Raw genomic sequence first — 22,522 nt, forward strand, 5'->3', positions numbered from 1 at the left:
GATCACAAATGCAGACAGGGTTTTATGTTTACGTGGCGCGATGCAATGCAATGCGTAAAAAGACAGTATAAGTCATTATAATCAGTAATTATGTCCCCACTGGATGCAACAAATGCCTCGTTTGTAATGGGTTTTAATGTTTTTGTGTCATCGCTCCGGCCGGACACGCCATCACAGTATGGTGAGGGGCGTAACATTTCCGTCAAACGCTTGAGGTATTCGGCCAATCACAACGCACTGGACAGCTGGCCAATCAGTGCACACCTCGCTTTTCAGACCGATGAGCTTTGTAAAAATCTACACGTTTCAGAAAGGCGGGACATAGAGGAGAAACAATAATATACAGTATGTGGAAAATAATGTGTTTTTTTAACTTTAAACCAGATAAACACATTTCATTCACCAAATACACAAAATAATGTTCTTTTTAGCAGCATCATATGTCCCCTTTAAAATGTTTCTTTGATCTTCCAAGCTGTTTAATGCCACTCAGCAGGTGTTGCAGTTCATCAGTCCAAAAGAAGTGAAATAAAGCACATCCATCCATAATAAAAAAGTGCCTCACATGGCTCCAGGGGTGAACAAAGGCCTCCTGTAGCGAATCGATGCGTTTTTGTAAGAAAAATATCCATATTCAAAACGTAATAATCACTTTAATGTAGCTTGCGCCAACAGTTGTACACTGGAAGCAGCTCCGGGCGGATGACGTATGAGGTCGGCGCTGCGCATGCTTCGGTGAGTCTCATGAAAACCAACGTTTGTTAACAGGAGCAAAGAAAGCAAAGTTTCCTTACTTTAGCAAAGGAAAACCAGTCTCCTCTTGGCTTATATCGAAATCCTTCGACATTCTTCTTTACAAATCCTCGTTTTGTACTTCTAATTCGTGACCGTTGTTTTGTTTTGATCTCTCCCCTGCGCTTCTGCGTTCGTCACTTCTGAGCGGCGCATGCGCAAAGCCGACCTCCATACGTCGTCTGCCCGGAGCTGCTTCCGTTTACAACAGTGAGCGCAAGCTAGATTAAATAGATTATTATATTTTAAATATGGTTATTCTTCTTACAAAAACGCATCGATTCGCTACAGGAGGCCTTTGTTCACCCCCTGCAGCTGTGTAAGGCACTTTTTATTATGGATGGATGCGCTTTATTTCACTTCTTTTGGACTGATGAACTGCAACACCTGCTGAGGGGCATTAAACAGCTTGGAAGATCAAAAACTATTTTTAATATAACTCCGATTGGATTCATCTGAAAGAAGAAAGTTATATACACCTAGGATGCCTTGAGGGTGAGTAATTCATGGGCTAATTTTCATTTTTGGGTGAACTAACCCTTTACCCTTTAAAACATTATGTGTGCTGTGTATGCCATACTGGAAGACATTAACATGTTATCTTTAACATGTGGAAGTGGAACATGTTTTAAAAGGGACAGAAACGGACTCACAGCTCTTCACTTCACAAGATGTTAATCGATCGATTGGAATTGTGTTTTGGATTATTGTGATGTTTTTTTATCAGCTGCTTGGACTCTCATTCTGACGGCACCCATTCACTGCAGAGGATCCATTGGTGAACAAGTGATGTAATGTGATGTGATGTAAATTTCTACAAATCTGTTAAAATGAAGAAACAAACTAATCTTGGATGGCCTGAGGGTGAGTACATTTTCAGCAAAGTTTCATTTTTGGGTCAACTATTCCTTTAATTTTTGTGCCACTAATGTCACCAAAAATAAATACTATTTTTAAACAGGTTTCCAGAATACTATGCCTGCCATTGGGTGGACAAAGAGATAGAGTGAATTCAACCTATGGATGGTTTACTAGTATCTATTATAGATATTAAAACATAAAAATAACACTGAAAATGGTAACATAAAAATAACATAAAAATTATTTAATAAATGACATATCCTCATCAAGACATAATAATAGCAAAATAATGGGAAAGCAATTTGTTAATGCAATAATTACTTTTCCGCAAAACATGCCTAACTTCAGTTTATAGCAATAGTTTAACAAGAGTGCAGGGCTTTTTCCGCAAGCAGAGATCTGGATACTGTCAGCCTAATCTCAACAATACTGCATTGCACAGACACATATTTATACAACACTGAGAGACACAGAATATCATACGCAGAAGCAGGTTTCTTCTTCTGTTATAAGGACAGATATTTAGAGGATTGATATGGATTGAACAAAAAAGCAATGCATATCCCAGGCATTATAAGCATTCGGATTATTCCTGGAAACAGAGTGGCAAAGTGCCACACTGGAGATGCTCTAGGTCTGAGCAGAGACAGAGAGCAGTATGAAGGGGAAATGACTCTCAGTCGTGCACAGTGATTGAACACTAATGGATGGTCAGCTGCTATCCATCACTCAAATAAACCAGGGCTCAGACCCAGAATGCCTCTCATCAACAACAAACACTGCAGAATCACTGTAGCACACACTGAATGCAAAGCATGCAGTAATTATCACTCATGACATGTGCTTCAGGCTCTTGGAATGATTCTTTCTGATTGGTTCTTGCACAAGGTTTGACTGTATACTCATTCAGAAAAGGGAAAGTGACTTTAAGCCAGGAATCCAAGCACAAAAAGCTCAGACAGAGGGTGCGGTCATATCTGAAGTGGTCATTCCAATGCCGCAGTTTACTATTCAGATATACAGACTGCGAAACAAACGAAATAATGCTCTAAAGATTTCCCCGAACAATCTGTTTGGAACAAACACATTATATTGAAGTTGTAAATCATTATCACAACATATTATTAATCCCAGACAAGGTTATCATGACCTATTGTGGAGTAAATTACATGGCTAATCCCCAAAATTAATAAATATGGGGATATGAAACATCGATTTGAGCTAAAATGATTTTATAATCTTAATTGTATGTTATCATAAAGCTTCTGGTAATAAAAAGTAGTCCATTAAGATGCAAAAAACAATTGACAAGAAGAACACTGCACCAATAGTACAGTAATATTAATGCTAAAGTCCTCTGAAGTAATTTTCTCAACATTAAATAAGAGAGACGCAAGATGGCACCAGCTGGGTTGAATGAAAGAAGAGATGCCAGTCCACAGAGTGATACAAGAGAGATGAAAGTAATGTCAGTTTCAGTTACCCGGATAAACGGACAATATACAGGGTTGCCATCAGGGACGTGCACAAACATTTTGTGGGGCAGGGGCTCAAGTGGAAAAAAGGGCACTTCCCATATTTATTTATTTTTTTCCTAAACAAAATGTTAAATATATTAGGGGTGTGCAATATTGACAAAAATATATCTCAATATTTTCTGTGATTTTATCGATAATGATAATTAGATGATATTTTACTGAGTGTGTTATTGTGCTGATATCTTAAGGACTGCTGTGGACAGCTGACTCCTAAAGTTTTTGATATTCTGCATATTCTGTGTGGTGATCAGTTCACAGCAGTGATAGAAATTAATCTTTTCCAACAAGTTTAAATAGATTTTTACTTTTTATGGGCATTTTTACCTTTATAAAGCCATTTTTTCTAAAAGTGTGCATCATCTTTTCAGTCAAATTCTTAAACTGAATCAGTCAATTAGAATAATAAGTCATTTGGGCTGTTACCAAGCAAATTAATTCAGTAGTGACAAAATTAATCTTTGCAATGCAGAGGAAACACAGAAGCTGCATTAGAAGGGGTTTAATGCAGGACATGAATGTATTTAACCTGCAGTTACGAATGCATTAATACTGTTTTGATATTTTAAACATAAAACGTTAAATACTGATATTTGAAATTATTTCTAAAAATTAAAAGATAGTTTAAATGTGAAATTAAAACTGCCAGTAGGTGGGAGCAAGTCACTTTTAATAAGTGAGTCATTGCGACTGAACCGAATCATTTAAACGGTTGATTCATTCAGGAACAAAACAGTGTCATGTTGCTCAGAAACGCAAATTGGAATTATATTTGTTGGCGAAATAGAGCAAAAACAGTCAATATTGTGTCTAAAACATAAGTGTCTTAATATTAAATTCTTGTTTATTGAACTGTATAAAATCAATACCACATTTGTAATCATACTGCTTTTTGGTGGAAAAAACGTAAGTCTTCGCATTATACTGATTAACTATATGAAATTATATAAATATATAAATTTCTGCCCCCATATCTTAAATTTTGTGATCATTCTAAATGCATTTTAATAAACTGAATCATGCAGTGAAAGAACACGCACTGGTCTAACCTACTAGACATCCTGCCTTAGCTAAACTTTAGCTAACTTACATGGTAGCTCTCATGAGTCATGGATGTAAGCAAGACAAATTAATTATAACTGACTTTTGTCTTTTGGATAATTAGCTGTGAATTCGAGGCACAGGTAGCTTTGTCTTTCGTTTATCACCCCTCACCTCCACACCAAGACAAACACAACTGGAAAGGGAGGGAGGGCATCACTTATAAGGAAGAAAAAGGGCAGGTGCTCAAGCCCCCTTTGATGTCTATGTGTGCACGTGCCTGGTTGCCATGGGTGAAGGTGAAGACCAGAATCAAGATCAGAATCAAGTATCTTTTGAACTTTCTATTCATCAAAAAATCCTTAAAATTGTTTCACAGTTTTCAAAAAAAAAAAAGATTAAATTAAGCAGCACAACTGTTTTCAACATTGATTAAAATAAGAAATGTTTTTTGTGTTCTTAGTGTAGATTCTGTTTCACCATTTCAAATTTTATATACAAAAAGAAAAACTAAGAAACTTTTTTCTTCCCAAGCAGTGCAACACAACTCTCATGTTACTACCACCACCATAAATAAATGCATCAGTTTCAATATCAAGAGAATTAACATAGACAGGATAGAGATAACACCAATTTAAACATATTCTATCTCTAATGCCACAGCTGTTTTACATAAATCTGTACTACTTTAATAGGCTACACTTTAAAGACTATTTCAACAGTTGCACTGCTAGCATGCTTTAGAGATGCTTACTTCATTATATACATTATGTAAAATTACATACAAAGACCTTTACTGTTTGACTACATGCCTTTGTAAGAGTAAACACACATCATCTTTGACATAGTCCTGAGAGAGAAAATGGCCTTTAACCCTTAATTAGATGGGGTCCGGAAAGGCACTTTCTTCATTTAAAATAATCTAAAATGTTGAGATCCAAGTGTTGTAAGTCTTTCAGTGACTCAGAGAGGTTCTTCAAACCATGCACATACAGTAAAAGTGGCTCCACTCACAGAAGCTTTGTTCACAGCGTGCTCTTCACACAGGCCATGTTCAAACCCACAAAATCTGACACAGTAAAACAAGACAGCTGCACAACACTAGCAAACACAATGTTGTTCATACAAACACAACAACATGTTCATACAAAGTAGTGGGAAAGGAGAACAATTTGGCTAAAAAAAACACTCACAAAGGCTGCATTAATTGTTGCTGCATCTGCAAATTATAATCCAGTGCTTCTTTAAAAATGAGATAATCTCGTGGTAAACAGTCTTAAAAACACTAACGTTATCTAACCACGGTCCCGTGGTCTGTGAAGAGAAAGATAAACCTGCTACTGTGTCCTCAACACAACTCCCTTCACTGTTCTGACTGAAGCTCCTCCAGTTATGAACATCTCCTGACAATGAACATTAAGCACACAGCAGGCTGCTTCGCCACATAATGCTACAATAATGTTGTTTCACCCACACTGAAAAACATGGTGTTGAAACAATTTTCACTCCAAAATTGCTAGTAAATTTTGTAAAAAGTACTCCAATAATCTTTGTTTTATTTACTATTCAAAAAATGTTTTTACAGTGTTTATAACACTGTTTGTGTCTTTGTCTACTAAACTAAAGTATATTTTTGAAAATTACAGAATTACGAAAGTGTTAGCTACAATGTTTAAAAAAAAATTGAAATTGAAAATAGTTTAATAAGTAAATGTGACCCTGGACCACAAAACCAGTAATAAGGATCAATTTTTCGAAATTGAGATTTATACATCATCTGAAAGCTGAATAAATAAGCTTTCCATTGATGTATCTGGAATCTGAGGGTGCAAAAAAATCAAAATTTTGAGAAAATTGCCTTTAAAGTTGTCCAAATGAAGTTCTTTTAATAGCTATAATTACTGAAGAAAATTACTTAGAAATGTTTAACTCAGCTATCTGAAAGCCCAATTCTTTTCACTGTCTGTTAATGTTATTCTGCATGTGGGGTGTTGGCTTTGCATTAAAATGTAGTTGAATACTTTCTTGCAATTTGTTTACAAACTTAACATTCATAAGAAATATAATAATCACTGAATTATCGTAGAACCTTTTTTATGATCTGAAGCATAAGTGAATTTGCTTTAAAAATCATTAGAATTAATTACAATCATACTAAGTATTTGAATAGTTGAGCTTGTATCACCCCACATGCAGCATTAAATGTGTTCATTTACATTTACATTCAGTCATTTAGCAGACGCTTTTATCCAAAGCGACTTACAAATGAGGACAATGGAAGCAATCAAAACCAACAAAAGAGCAATGATATACAAGTGCTATAACAAGTCTCAGCTAGATTAACGCAGCTTTTTTTTTATTCTATCATAAATAAAAAGAAAACGGATAGAATAGAAAAAGAATAGAGCAAGCTAGTGTTAGAGGCCTTTTTTGCTTTTGTTAATTGTATAATAAATAAAAAGAAAACAAATAGATAGAATACAAAAAGATTAGAAAAGCTAGTGTTTTTTCAAAGAAAACAAGCAGCAAATGAATAGAGTGCAAGTCTAAAAGGGACACGTTTTTTAAAGAATAGAATTAGAATAGAGTGCTAGAGTTAGAGGATCGAAAAAAAGATGGGAGAGATGTGTTGAAGATTATTATTATATTATATTTAATGACATTAAATATATACGTATATGATTAAATATATGATAATATATGATTTACACCACTTGACAAAAAAACGTTTTTGTCAAAGGAAATTAATACTTTTAATCAGCAAGGATGTGTTAAATTGATCAAAAATGGAAATAACAAAAATGGAAATATATATTGTTAAATTGATCAAAAATGACAGTAAAAACTTTTACATTTAAATCTTCGATGACCAGCTGACCTTCAAAGACCACATTGCATAGCTGCTCGGATTGAGCCTTCACAATGGAAATGCATTACATGCATCTACAACGTTCTCATTCATTTCTCATGGATGAGGAAAGCATCTCGCACATTTTTGCACAAGAATGAACGAACCAGCTTACATCACACTATTCCTGGAATAAACTTTCCCGTTGACTATTTACCTGATACTGTCAGGCTCAATTGAAACTTTGACTTACTTTTGCACGTGAGGACGCTCAGTCCCGCGATCAAGAGCGCGATATAACGGAGGGCCATGTCTCCCTGATCCGAGATTTGATGCGAGGAGAGTGAGTGCGATGGAGAGCTGAAGTCTCCTGTAGATCATCAGATCAGAGAGGGCAGATGTTTGCACTGAGCGCGCGTGAAGTGCGGAGAGACGAGTGGGCGGGACCTAGTGGGCTGCGCCCTGTACTCCACACGGTCTGAAAGCACCAATGCACATCAAACAAGGTATTTAACTATAAAACTTAAGAACATTTTTAAAGAGAACATATCATTTTCATATCAGAATTATGCAGGTGTTTTGCTGGAAACTACGTACGCATGATGTTTGTGAACCCTGAAGAAATTTCTGCATAAATTTCATAAACATCTGCCTGAAAGAATGTGCCCCATTCATTTTCAAACACTGCTTCAATTCAGAGATGCTGCAAGGCTTCCCTGCATAAACTGTTCTGTTGGGGTATGGTTGGGTCTTTGATTTTGCTATTTCAAAACAGTAAAAGGTTGGGTTGTTCTATTGCTGCTGGACTTTCTCCTGTAGCTTCTTCTTTAATAAAGTGAGCAATACTGATACCTAATATTGGCAAATATTAGAGATTTTTTTTCATCTATATACATTAGCCGATATTTTATATACATTTTTATATTTAGATGACCTGACCCTTACTTTAAGTTAATTTTCAAAAACATAAATAATTTAATAACACTGCAAGTAATCTTTAGCAAATTGTAAAATTAATATACTTTTTTGTACTGTATAGTATAATGTTATGATGTTATGAATTTACTTGTAGCATTTGAGTAATTTTAGTTTTATTTTTTATTATTTAAAACAAATGTATATAATAACGATATCAGTATTTTAATATTCCTATTCATATATTTTATTGTATATGAATATTTAGCACATATTGGTCATAACATACAATTATTGGCTTATATCGCCAATAATAACAACCCCCCAGAAATTCTCATTTAAACCAAAAGGTTCTATTTATTAATTAATTGGTCCCACAAAATATACGTCCAACTTTTCTGGCTCATCCAAATCGTCTAGGAGCCATGTTTTTCTTGGAGAGCATTGGCTTCCTCCATGCTATTCTGTCATTTTTTTCAGTTAATCTGATGGTGGACTCAATTACAACACAAACAATTAAAGCAAATCTTACTAGCTTTAGAATAATAAGAAATTGTTTAACAGATGATCATGCTTTTTTGTTTTTAAATTCGATGATATTATCACACATGGTGTATGGATTAGCTATTTGGTCTCAGACAAATCAATCCATAATTAATCAGGTTAAAAGTCTTTACAATAGAGCTTTGAAAATTTTAGATAGAAAGCAAATACGATACCGTCATTGTCAGATCCTAAGTAAATACAAGATTTTGAGCTTTGCTCACTTTGTCTTTTTTCATTATGTAAAGTTTGTGTTTAAATGTTTAAATGGTCTTGCTCCTATGCCCTTATGTACATTTTTCGAGAGATTGCAGGGAAGCAGTAGATCCACTAGAGCAGCTTCTAGTGGAAACTGTAAAGTTATACATTGTAAAACATCATTTGCTTAGACTGTTCTCTCAGTGAAAGGTGTAAAATTTTGGAATTCATTGCCTGACTATTTAAAATCTACTGTAAATTATAATAATTTTAAGAAAGCCACGAAATATTGGTTGATACATCAACAAACCTGTAGTCATGTTTAGTGTACTTATATTATAAATTTGTGTACTACTTGTTTATTGTAATTTATAAAAGCCCTCCTACGGACAAGTGTTGCAAATTAGCTTCGGCTACAAGCACTATGGTACATGCATGGGATGACTGTTGTTTCATTTTCATCTATGTTTATTGTATCTGTCCCTAACAAATAAAACATGAAATAAAATTAAAACCTTGCAAGAGAGGTCTGTAGATCCTTAGATCTTTCCCTTTTTCTATGTGGCCTCATAAAATATTTCCGAATTTTGATTGAAAAAAAAAAGTGTAAGGCTATATTTTTCCCATTTACTTCTGTAGATGAACTGATTACCCCAGATGTATCCATATATTTTCCCCAACAACGATATTTACTTCTGGATCATTTTGTTTGATAAATCAGTGAAATAATAAAATGATCATTTAACTGGGTTCTCTTTATTTAGTTAATGAAGACCTGATCACTATGCAGGAAAAATGTATGTAGTAATACAGAGTACAAAGTGTAGGGGTTCAAAAACTTCTATAGAAGTCAATATTGTGTAAACTGTACACACATCAGTGTACAGTATACACAATATTGACTGTTTTCTCTTGATAATAGATTTAGTTACTGCTGTTTGGCTGAGAGATATGGGGTTTTGTATTTCTCCTGAAGTATATGACGTATATTTTCTGACATGCAATCTAAGCGCATGAGCAATAGCTTGACCTGATGTTTATTCAGGAGACGGAGCCTGAAGTCTTAATCAGTGCCTTCTATATTTATCAACGGTCATTATAAATGCTATTGTTCTTGATAATGAGGCTTTTAGTTGGCTTTTTAAATAGTTTCTAAATTGACTTTATTTGAACTGTCTACCATTAGTGGATGAAAAACAGATTCGGAGAGCCTGTAATCTGATCATCCATCCAATGATCTACTGCTGAGAACTAATTACAAGGAATATGTATTTGAAAATAGGCTGAAGATTTCCTGTGGGATTAAAGTCAAGAATAAATTTGACATGGTTTACTCCCTCACATGACCCACCAAGTCAAATCCTTTTTGAGATGCTCATTTTTAGTTTCAGACCTCAGTATAAAGTGAAGGCAGTATTTCGTCAAAGTAATAGTTTGCTGGCTGTAGTTTGTGAGTCTGATGTTGACAGCTATGCTCTGGAGACCTCAGGTAATGTTTGCACACCTGGAGGCGAGTGTGGCGTTGCTCTGCTGACTAAAAACAAGAGATGCCAATTCAGTTGGTCACATTTTACATCACTTTATATATCAAAATAAAATTTTGTAGAGATCTGTTGAGAGTTTTACAAATTAGTTTGGTTTAAATGTTATTCCTGTAATGCATTCTTTATTCCATAGTATAAGCTAGAATATAATTGAATTGAAATTGCATGAAAATGCATTAAAAACTATATCAAATCAAATGCATTATTTCAAGAAAGCACAAACATGTTTTTCAAATAACAGTTCACAAAAAGAAGTTACAGTTTAAATAGAGTTAAATAGGAGGAAGCATTAAGGATGGACTTAAAACGACAATGATGTATTAATTTTTTTCTTTTCGCTTCACAGGAAGGTAATTGATTGACTGGAGTTGTGTTTTGGATTACTGTTATGTTTTTATCAGCTGTTTGGACTCTCATTCTGACAGCACCCATTCACTACGATGTAATGCTAAAATTCTCCATATCTGTTTGGATGAAGAAACAAACTCATCTACATTTTGGATGGCCTGAGGGTGAGTACATTTTAAACCAATAATTTTTTTTTTTTGAGTGAACTATTCCTTTAAGTGTGGCTGAAGTGCCATTCTGGGTTTGGAGTGTCACATGCTCCCATTTTATAAACATAACATCAATTGGGTTTAACATGCACAGAAAGAAATACCTATAATTGTGGTATTCACAAAATTAAAGAATTTTTAAAGTACTACCAATACATTTTGTTGTAAAATGCCATATGAACATGTTTAAAGACAAGAAAAATACAACATTTAGACAAGCATATGGGGTATACATGTCTCTCTTTTCAGCACATTAAAGGTGGATCATGTTAGACAAGTTCTGCCTAACACAACATGTTGCTCTGCAATTAGCACCATTCACATGTCTAGGAGAAAAAGCAACACTGACTGAAGAGTTCAAGTCTTGTTCGGCCTGCTAGTCCTTTTTTTATCAGCAAAAACCACAATACATAACAACTGCTATTATGTTACCTTAAGCTGTAACTTACAATAGACAATCAGGTGTGAATTTACTGATGATAACCCACCATAATGATTCATATCTGTAAAGCCCACATATCATTGTCTTGCTTTCTTGAAGTAGTGGAAAGAACCATGCTATTCCTTCAACGACAGGAAGGAAGTAGGAAAGAAGTCAATCTTTCCATTCTGGACCCTGGGGAATGTTTTTTGGAGCTGTCTGCTTGTATGAGAGGGGCTATTGTCTGTTAAACACAAGGGTGGTGGCTGTGAAAGTCTGAGGAGTGAAGGGGCTTAAGGGCAGGGAGCAGAAGACATTTAGGGTCCTATATGTGCACAAAAAGAGTTTTCACAAAAACAGGGTTTGTTTCAGGGAGACACTGACATCCATGGTCTTGATCATGGCATAAGGATGTTTCTGTGGTGATGGGAAGATATAAATAACAAGTAGGATGTAAAAATGTTTGACCTGGTATTTTGGGAATACATACATATGTTTTATATTTTTTCAGTGATTTATACTTTTAAAAAATATTTATTTATTTATTAATATATATATTTTAAATTATATATATAATATATATATTCTCTCTCTCTCTCTCTCTCTCTCTCTCTCTCTCTCTCTTTGGTAGGAGAACATGGTGGCCTGGAAAAAATGTTAAACTTTGCGGCTTGAATATGTATATCTCATAATCTTTATAGCACAACTATGCAGAATTTCCATTGTTTGGGGCGATGAATCTGATACAGAAAGATCACGGCCTGGTAAAAATTATATAGATGGGAAAGCAAATTTTCACAAACCAAGACTATAAGCCCAAGGGATTGTCCAATTGAATATATCAATATTTTCTCTACCTCTTTCATTCTGTCTTCCTATCCTTCTTTTTAAGCTCGCTCAAGTGTTGAACTTGATTGGAGCTCGAGGGTTGCTGTAGTATGTGAGGTCGTAGCCTAGGTTGTGACTAGACAGCACACCAGTGGTTTCTTCTGTTGAGAGTTTGTGTTTTCCCATAGAAGCTTCTGGATTACTGCACCAACAGTCTGTCTCTGACTGACTATTAATAGTTCTCCTCATATTGCTTTTGATAAACTTCCTGTGTCAGCATAGCACCAGCTGCAAATTAACCCTTTTATTTGATTTAGAATATGGGGACAATCATTATGTTCTGGGTCACTTGACCATAACTGGATTCAATCAAATTAATAAAAAAATCACATACCTGAAAAACAACAAAATCATCTGTTGAAAGGCAATACTTTATTTTGATAGTCCATTAAAGATATTCTACTTACTCGCTAAAACTAAGCTGGCCAGAGCCTGGTCAGTACACTGGTGGGAGACCATTTGTGAAAATGTTGCTTGCTGCTGCAGCTAGTTTTAGTCCAGCCAGCAGGGGGTGATCATTCCCTGGCTTGAATGGGTGCAAAACTCTTAGTGTAATGACGCAGAATTTAGACAGTGAAAAGGAGCATCCTGCAGATGAGGCATTAAACTGGACTCCTGACATTCTGTTGTCATGAATTCCCCACCTCAATTACAAATTTGACTTTGTTTTCTTTTTGAAGCTGGTAGCACATTCTGATAGCTGGTAGGCAGTTGTGAAAAACTAGCTTGCTGAATCAGAATCAGAATCAGAAAGAGCTTTATTGCCAAGAATGCTTGCGCATACAAGGAATTTGTTTTAGTGACATAAACTTCCAGTACACAGAGACAACAACACACAGACAATACAAAATAAGATGAGAATAAAAAAATACACATATGTAAATATAAATATACAAAAATTAAAAAATAAATAAAAAAATAAATAAATTGTATGTACAGTTGTGCTAAAGATAATAGAATGGAATAGAATAGAATGAGATGCAGGGATGTACTAGGATGGCGGTGGTAACAAATATATATAAGTTTATTGCACATTTTTATTGCATAATGTGGGGAACATTTAACTGTTCATAAGGTAGATTGCCTGGAGGAAGAAACTGTTCTTGTGCCTGGCTATCCTGGTATTTGGAGCTCTGTAGCGCCGGCCAGATGGCAAAAGTTCAAAAAGGGGATAACTTGGATGTGAGGGATCCAGAGTGATTTCTGAGCACTTTTCCTCACTCTGGATGTATACAGTTCTTGAAGGGTGGGCAGGGGAGCACCCTTGTGAGTCCGTTGTGAGAACCGTTCTCTGTAGTCTTCTGATGTCTGATTTTGTAGCTGAACCAAACCAGACAGTTATTGACGTGCACAGGACAGACTCAATGACGGCTGAAAATAAGAACTGTTTCAGAGTTGATGTGAGTGTCCCACGTCAGGTCCTAGGAGATGATGGATCCCAGGAACTTTAATTTTTCCACTGCAGCCACAGTGCTGTCTATGATGGTGAATGGGCCTTTTTTTTACAATGGAGTTCATGTGAGTGTCCCACGTCAGGACCTGGGAGATGATGGATGCCAGGAACTTGAATTTCTCCACTGCAGCCACAGTGCTGTCTATGATGGTGAATGGGGACAGTGCAGGGGGTAAGTCCACTATCATCTCCACTGTTTTGAGCGTGTTCAGCTCCAGGTTGTTAAGACTGCACCAGACAGCCAGCTGCTCAACCTCTTGTCTGTAAGCAGACTCGTCGCCGTCCTGGATGTGATCGATTACTGTAGTGTCGTCTGCGAACTTCAGGAGCTTGACAGAGGAGTCTTTAGAGGTGCAGTCGTTTGTGTACAGGGAGAAGAGCAGTGGGGAGAGAACACATCCCTGAGGGGCACCAGTGTTGGTGGAGCGGCTGTTTGACATGAATTTCCCCAGTTTCACTAGCTGTTGCCTATCTGTCAGAAAGCTGGTGAACCACTAACAGATAGAGCTAGGGACAGAGAGCTGGGTTATTTTGGTCTGGAGGAGTGTTGGAATGATGGTGTTGAAGGCCAAACTAAAGTCCACAAACAGGATCCTCACATAAGTCCCTGTTTTGTCCAGATGTTTCAGGATGAAGTGCAGTCCCATGTTGACTGCATCATCCACGGACCTGTTTGCTCGGTAAGCAAACTCCAGGGGGTCGAGTAAGGGTCCAGTGATGTCCTTCAGATGAGACAGAACCAGTTTTTTTGAACGACTTCATGAAGACAGACATTAGTACCACAAGTCTGTAGTCGTTAAATCCTGTTATCTTGGGTTTCTTTGGAACGGGGATGATGGTGGAGCGTTTGAAGCAGGAAGGGACTTCACACAACTCCAGAGATCTATTGAAGATCTGTGAAAAGATGGGGGCCAGCTGGTCAGCGCAGGTTTTCAGACAGGCTGGTGTCACACCGTCTGGGCCTGGTACCTTTCTTCTCTTGTTCTTTCTGAAGACCTGGCGCACATCATCTTCACTGATCTGAAGTGCAGGAGTGGGGGAGAGTGGGGTTACAGGAGGTGTTATCGGTTGTGTAGAGAGATGGTCAGCATGGGTGTGGGGGGTTCTTATCTACAATAAAATGAATTCAGGCCTTCAGCAAGTTGTTGATTCGCCTCAGTGCTGGGGGATGGTGTCTTGTAGTTGGTGATGGCTTTCAGACCTTTCCACTCTGAAGCGGAGTCATTGGAAGTGAACTGATCTTCCAACTTTTTAGCGTAGGTCCTTTTAGCCACTCTAATCTCCTTATTCAGTGTGTTCCTGGCCTGACTGTACAAGACTCCATTTCTGTAGGCATCCTCTTTGGCCTGACGAAGATGTCTCAGTTTTGCTGTAAACCATGGCTTATCATTGTTGAATGTTAAATAAGTCCTGGTAGGAATGCATATATCCTCACAGAAACTAATATAGGATGTTACAGTCTCTGTGAGTTCGTCCAGATCAGTGGTAGCAGCTTCAAAAACACTCCAATCAGTGGAGTCGAAACAGGCTTGTAAAACCCACTCTGTTTCGTTGGTCCATCTCTTTACAGTCTTTACTACAGGTTTAGCAGATTTAAGTTTTTGCCTGTAGGTTGGTATAAGATGAACCAGGCAGTGATCAGAGAGCCCCAAAGCTGCCCGTGGGACAGAGTGATATGCATCCTTTATTGCTGTGTATCAGTGATCCAGTATATTACTGTCTCTGGTGGGACATGTAACATGCTGTTTGGGGGCAGTTCACGGGAGAGATTTGCTTTATTAAAGTCCCCAAGAATGATTAAAACAGAGTCTGGGAGTTGTCCGCGCTGACTGAGCTTCACGAGTGTGCCAGGTGTTCTGACAAATAATGCTACCTATCAGATTATGCTACCAACACTGTATTTACACTGGCTCGCTTCCCCCATCTGCGCGTCCTGAAGCGTTTGATCAGCGCTGCTGCTCCGCCAAGTACTATGTTCAGAAAAACATCTGAATACACGAAAACTGGTAGGAGATTTTGTGGTGCGTTCTGCCGAATGTTCAGCAGTTGGAACACTCTGCTGGAGCTAGCTTTAGTCCGGCCAGCAGGGGGTGCTCATTCCCTGACTTGTATGGGTGCAAAAGTCTCAGTATAACGAATCGGACTTCAGAATGTAAAACGAAGCAACCTTTAGATAAAGCGTTAGACCGGCACCTGTAAAAAGGAGCATCGTTCAGATGAGGCATTAAACTGGCCTCCTGACATTTTGTTGTCATTAATTCCCCACCTTAATCATGAATTTAAGCTCATTGTTTAAGCTAGTAGCGCAACCTGATGGCCACATTGAGCTTGTCAGGATGCGCTACCAATCTATTAGAGCAGCTTTATTAAGGCACAGGTTACGAACGCAGCTGTGGCATGCAGTAGGCAGAGTCTGGTTCCTCTACTAACTCTAACTTAATGGTGCTGTATGTAACTTTTTGACTCTACTAAAGCATAAAAATACCATAATATGTTTGCAGATATTTAAGAAACATGCTAAGTTAACATACTTGTTTATCTGAAAAACAATGCTACTGTCAGTTATTCTCCTTTGAATATGTGCGTTCAGGGCTGGAATGTCCAGCTCTGTTTTGGTTTGTGAAACCCGCCCACTGCCAGTTTACCCAATTGTATTTCGGCACCCCGAGTTGCCAGTTGACGGAAAACACAGCGTATTTAATTTCATTCATCGTCAAGTGTGCTCGTTCCTGTTGGTGTCGTCAATCTGGCAACCTGCGTGTGCGTCAAGTCTGAGGCATAGACTGTATAAAAACATGGACGTAGTGTCCGTGACGTCACCTGTAGATTTCCGAAGAGCGTTTTTGAAGCTCAAAAGTGGGCGGAGGCAGCCGTCGCCATCTTGGCAGCGTGTCACTCCCGGATAATTGAAAATGGGCAAAGAGGCGGGAGCAGGTTGCCTGTCACTCAAGTGGCCACGCCCTTAATTATGCAGAACTTTAAGGCTTAATATAATTTAAACGGATTAGTTATAAAAAAATTCACCCCCCTCACAGTTGTCACGAAGGGCAAAATTAGCTATATAGACCAAAATCTTTTTTGAACCAGGCTGTAAACATGTTTTTTTCTGCTGTAAAGTTGGGCATTTTAACATGGGGAGTCTATGGGATTGACTCCCTTTTGCAGCTCGCCTCTAGCGGCCAGTTGACGAATTACAGTTTAAATCACTTCCTTGTTGGCTTCATGAGAGAGAGTGGGAGGTTGCCGCTTGGTCTGAGCAGGAGGGGCCGGGTGAAAAAAGCCCTCTCCAATATTTTGAATTTGGACTGCAATATCTAGTTCAACCACTTGGTGTCAATCCTACATACAGCACCTTTAACAGTCTATTAATACTCTAATGAGAGTTAATTGACATGTAGTTTCAAACTAATCAGAGTTAGTTGAAATGTAATTGCAAAGGTACTATTAATGTAGAAAATGGCCTAATAAAGTAAAGATAATCTGTTAAAAACAGTCAACCTTTAACATGAATGCTCACACATGACAAAAAAAACATAAATTAAATTAAAATAAAATAAAAAATAAACATGGGAATATGATTTTTTTAAACTGTACTTTTTAAAACTTTTTCTCATAAACTGAATATTATAAACAGTATCATAACCATCTTTTTTATTGACATTTTAAACAGAAGCAATTATTCTGTGAGTTTTGCTGAAGCTTAAACAGTAGAGCATCTAGTAACTCTCAATTTCCAGCAAACTGATCCTGTATAATCTGATCAAATTTCCTGTAAGCCTTCAGCGCAGTGTAAGTTTCTTCTGATAAACAAAATACATAAAAAAATGTTTTATTTCAGGTCTGTGCAGTTGCCTTTAATTATGAAATATGCAGATCAAATTGACCCACAAGGTTTATAATCGTAATAAAAATTTGTAAGTATTCCACAACACATCAGAGTGTCTACAATTTGTAGACATGTTCATGACCCTAAGTGAGAAAAAGTCACAACTTACTAGGCATTTAATAATAAGCAAGTAAACAGCAAAAGATTAGCCATGATAACTCTCTTTCTGTATTAATAACAGGTTTAATGGGCTCAAAACAGTTTGTTCAATGACGTGAGAAAAACCTTAATTAATTTAAGCTTGTATAACAAGTCTAAGACAAGTCGTTATTTAGTGAAGTTTAACTAAACTAAGTAAACCTCACTAAAATGAAACTTAGCAAATTAATTCTGTTGAGGTTCTTCCAGCTGATTGCTAACTACTGTAACAATGACACATGGTAGTATGCTAACAGATATTGCTCAATGAATAACACTCCTTTCACTGTCAATATTGATTAGCCAACAAGCTAAGCAAGATAAGCTCCATGACAGTAGCCACAAAAACTCCAACATGACAGAAATATTTCTAAATTTCAACATAACTAAACATAAAGCACTAATAAATGTTTCCCTTTACTTAAAACTACATACATTTACAAATAAATTCAACATTTAATCCCCTGATCTAGTCCATGCAATGCATGCTGGGAACTAGAAATCCACTGTTCAGTTTCACTTGTCAACAAAACTGATTTACGTATTCTCAACACAAAAGGATTAGGTGGACTGCATGAAAAGTAATTAATTGTGAAAAATTAAGATTATTTTGAGTGTGGATAACAATCTACCCATCAAAGTTTCAAGAATATTTCTAATTCAACAAAACGTGTGCTGAGAAACCGACATTTAACATTTGTTCCATGTTGTTGTTTGAATAGAATCCAACAGCTATGTTTTCTTAAGAAATGGGTCAATGAATCAATAGAATAATGACCTGTTGTCGGTTGTGACCTGATTTCCGCAAGGAGCTGACAGGAGCACTTGAGGGCTGTCACTGAGTTTAATGGTGTGGAAGTGACCCGTTGGAATGTAAAATACAGTTATGTTTTGCTTTATGCTCTAGAAGAAGGAAATCTATTCTCCAGGGCTTTGTTACTTCCAAATGGGGGCCTTTGATAAGTATAGTTTGTTTATTTTCCCAAGAGGCCCTCAGCTGAGAATGTCTGTTTGGCCTCAGATGAAGGTTAAAGAGTGTTCGACCGGCCCTGAAAAATGCTCAGCAAAGCAGCAGTTGTGCTTTCCAACACGTCAGATTGTTTGTGTGTTTGCATGTGTCTATGTGTGTGTGACTTTTGCCCTTTAAATATTAATAGAGGCATTCATAAATGAAATACTAGGTAATTTCGCTATTCTTTCTCTATTGGCATTCTCTTTTGTTCAATAAGCCATCCATCAGTCATATATTTTCTTCAATCTTGACTGACATAAATGGAAACCATCATTTTGTTTAGTTGTCCAGCTCAAATGAGCAGACAAGATCAATATTTCCTTGGATATTTAAAATAAATATTTTCTCATCAAGTCCACTTCATGACAGAACAGACACTGTGATGATTGAGCTGGGAAATGTTAACAACCAAATATTCTTAATTCTTCAAATAGTCTTAAAAATAACTCAGCGAGACCGGGGCTAGTTGTCACACATTTTACTCCAGTCAAGATTCCTCAGTGTACGTTCAGTCAGTTAAACAGTGAAAAATTATGATATACAAGACAATTCATGAAACAAAATTAAACAGAAAGAAAGAAAAAAAGAAAACAAAAGAAACATAGCCTATACATATCAAACATTATACAAGTGGTCTGAAAGATATTTATAGCATATGAAAGACATATGACTACTTGCTATAGCAATAACATGATAATATTGGTATTTTAATCTTTAAGAGACTTTATTGTATGGTTTGTGATAGTTAGCCCTGCTCTGTCCTATATTAGAAAATGTTATAGGATTGCTTGACCATTTTAATCAAAACTTTTAAAACATTTCAAATGGAAACAAAGTGCATATTGTATAACATGTCCAACATTCTAAGGACAAAAGTCAATTGCCTGAATCAACCAACCAACAAACAAATAAATAAATGCAGTGATTCAATCAAGCAGCCAATACAACTGTTCGAAATAGAAAATAGCACAGATAAGGATTTATTTGTTTTAACTATCAATCATGGATTATTTAATTTTCCAAACCCTCTAAATCTTCACACAAAAAAACGATAGTATACAGTATTTGTAATATAATCGATGCATGAGGCAGAGTAAATGATTAAAAGAAGGCGGAAAGACACATTGCTGCGCAGCCCAAGCGCCGGGTTGATCCACTTCAAACAAGTGTTGTAAAGCGGAAATAACGGACTGAAACAGAGCGAGAAGCTTTCGATTCTAAATCATTAATAACCCAAACAAAGAAGAGAGTTTGTCCTGGAGTTTCACAAAATAACGCGAACGCTTGAATTACACCCTGTACCAAGGATGAACATCAACGTGGGATACAGCTTTACGCAACCAGCCAACGCCAGCAGTTTCGATTTTCAAACGTAAACATCCGCCGAGCAGTTCCCGTCCAAGTGTGAGCAGACAGACACTTCACTATGCTACCCATGTTTAGGATGAGTGTTTCGGTCCAAAACCGAGGACATGCTATTCCCAGCTAATGGTCAGTTATGATACGACAGGGGTTGGTTTTATTTTAACCCCAAGTGCTTTGCCAAGGCGTCAGCGTTACTAAAGATGCGAATGGGTTAGCACGCAAGCTAACTTGGCTACGAGAGCTGTTTGTTTGTGTAACTACATACTCAACTATGTCTTTTGACAGCACAAATAATAAGTCCTATAATATATAGTCCAGTTTCACAATCGGACATCCTTATTATGGGTCTGCTGAACTTTGTTTTTAGTTCAATTGGAAAATGCATAGATGTCATTTGCCTCCTTCTGGATTTAAATTTTGTGATTGTAAACTCAATAATTCAGCTGTTGGTGGCAGTGATTTCCTTTATCAATAGTCTGCCCATGCTACTCACAAATTCAGTGTCGGAGTGCTGGAATCTCACTCTGCTTTGCATCATCACCATGAGGGACGGAGTGGCCGTCGTGACCCATAACATGGTCGGAGGCTGGATGCAGCTGCTGGGAGGCATCCTGGAAAGCTTTAAGATGATCGGATACCTGTCTTCGCATCTACTGCTCCGCACCAAAGAGCTTCTCCACCGCGGACTGTTGTCGGGACACAGTTTGCTGCGACAGGCCTGGGAAGGCTGTGGGATTGTGTTCAGCTTGTTGCTATATTTCATCAACACTATCATCAACTTGCTCCTCATTGGCACGCAAAATTTATACTCCGTGTTGGTCAGCGTGGTGGAAGCAGTGTCCTGCCCTTTGCAGAAAGCTCTTGAGCTGACTTTGACAGCGTTGACGTTTCTTTACAGCAGTCTTGTTGGCACCTCCATTCTGCTGTGGACTCCATGCAGACTGGCGATGGAGTTCCTGGGATCCGTGTGCCATGTATTTGTGAGCATGTTCCTGCTCAACTCTTACGGGCGGCTTCTCATATTGCTCATCATTGCGAGTGCCACTGTATATCTAAACCCTGCGCTCCCACGACATGTATGTTTGCGTGTAATCAACTACATCAACACTGTTCCCATCCTACAGTGTTTCCGGAGGGCTATACACCGCCTCTATGTGTTTGAGAGGAATTTGTGGCAGCGATTGGCCTGGTATCGCAGCCAGATAATGGTTCCTGCAAGGATGGAAGTTGTGGAAGGGGACGTTAGACAGCCAGATGCCAACCCTGAGCCTCAAGCTGACCCAAACGCAGCAGGCGAGGTAGCAGAAAACGCACCTGAGGATGCCCACCAAGTGGATGACCCTCTAGACCTGCCGCTTCCCAGTTCCGGCACTCGCAGGCTGCTCCGCAAATTTCCTTCGGAGGACAGTTGCAAAGGCCCTCCGGCTGACAACCTGCTGACTCTTCTGCAGGAGCAAGAGGAGAGGAAGAAGTGCGTGATCTGTCAGGACAGCACCAAGACTGTTGTGCTCCTGCCGTGCCGTCACTTGTGCTTGTGTAGAGACTGCACCAACATTTTGCTCAGCCAGCCTATCTACCAACAAAACTGCCCCTTGTGCCGCCACATGATCCTTCAGACCATGGACGTGTATCTCTGAGGGAAGCGTTTACGGATGTGTTTCTGTCATCCTCAGGTTTTATGAGCAGCACTGTTCTTGAAATGTGGGAAACCACTTGTTCCTTTTTCAAAGATGGCCATTCCACTACTGATGCTTGTATATAGATTTAAATCACAACCTTTTGTTATTCGTTAAGGCGAGGCTGACGACTGTGCTCGTGCTTTCTTATGATTTTATATTCATTGTCACTTTTTTCATCAGCTTGTAGAAGCAATATCACATGAATGAAAGTTTTGTATAAAAAAACATAAAAAATCGTGTGTTAATTGTGAAGATAGAAGATTTATGATGTAATTGTCGAGTGTTAATGGGGAACATTTGTATGCTACAATACTAACGTTGGGCCTTATTGTATGAATTGTCTATTTGATTTATTTTTGCCTGATTGTAAAAGTGATCAAAGGCTTCATGGGAACCTTTTGAAACCTCACAATAATTCACATGACTTCAGTCCATCAGTTAGTGTCTTCTGTGTTTTTATAATATGCAGATCCATCAAGATATTTTTAACTTCAAACCATTCCAGTCAAGTTCTCAATCCATAATATTGCTTTCCCCAGTGAAAAAGTTGTCTCATTTGAATCAGGAGAGAAATATGCACAAATCAAGTACCGTTTACAAGCAAAAACGAATGGATTTGTTTCTTACATGCAGCTTTTCAGTGTTAATTGATGGATTGAAGTCTTGTCAAGTACCTGTGGATTATTGTGATGTTTATGGGGAATATTTGTATAATACAATATGAACGTTGGGCCTTAGTATGATTTGTTGTCTGCTTAATTTCTTGCGTGACTGTAAAAGTGATCAAAGCTTTCATGGGAGCATCTACAACATCAGATTTTTTTTTGTGTGTGTGTGTTGGAGAAA

At 37.6% G+C, this 22,522-nt stretch overlaps 2 protein-coding genes across 7 annotated transcripts in view; one reads left to right on the forward strand and one right to left on the reverse strand.

Annotated features, from left to right (window-relative positions):
- The window catches only part of LOC107601725 (cell surface glycoprotein MUC18-like), a 36,533-nt gene extending 29,039 nt beyond the window's left edge, over positions 1 to 7,494 (reverse strand). For all 6 annotated transcript variants that reach the window (XM_016293996.1, XM_016293999.1, XM_016293997.1 and 3 more), the window contains exon 1: positions 7,331 to 7,494. In XM_016293996.1, the coding sequence (XP_016149482.1) occupies positions 7,331 to 7,388 (58 nt within the window). In that variant the 5' untranslated portion in view covers positions 7,389 to 7,494. The remainder of the gene's footprint in view (positions 1 to 7,330) is intronic.
- Positions 7,495 to 19,756: 12,262 nt separating this feature from the next.
- Positions 19,757 to 22,158, forward strand: LOC107601726 (RING finger protein 26-like). The gene has a single exon (XM_016294000.1). It carries the CDS (start codon positions 20,339 to 20,341, stop codon positions 21,632 to 21,634), a length of 1,296 nt encoding a protein of 431 aa, XP_016149486.1. The 5' UTR covers positions 19,757 to 20,338; the 3' UTR covers positions 21,635 to 22,158.
- The last annotated feature ends 364 nt before the right edge of the window (positions 22,159 to 22,522 follow it).

Source organism: Sinocyclocheilus grahami, unplaced genomic scaffold (genome assembly GCF_001515645.1).
Source record: "Sinocyclocheilus grahami isolate Dianchi unplaced genomic scaffold, SAMN03320097.WGS_v1.1 scaffold311.1, whole genome shotgun sequence".
Lineage (NCBI taxonomy): Eukaryota > Metazoa > Chordata > Actinopteri > Cypriniformes > Cyprinidae > Sinocyclocheilus > Sinocyclocheilus grahami.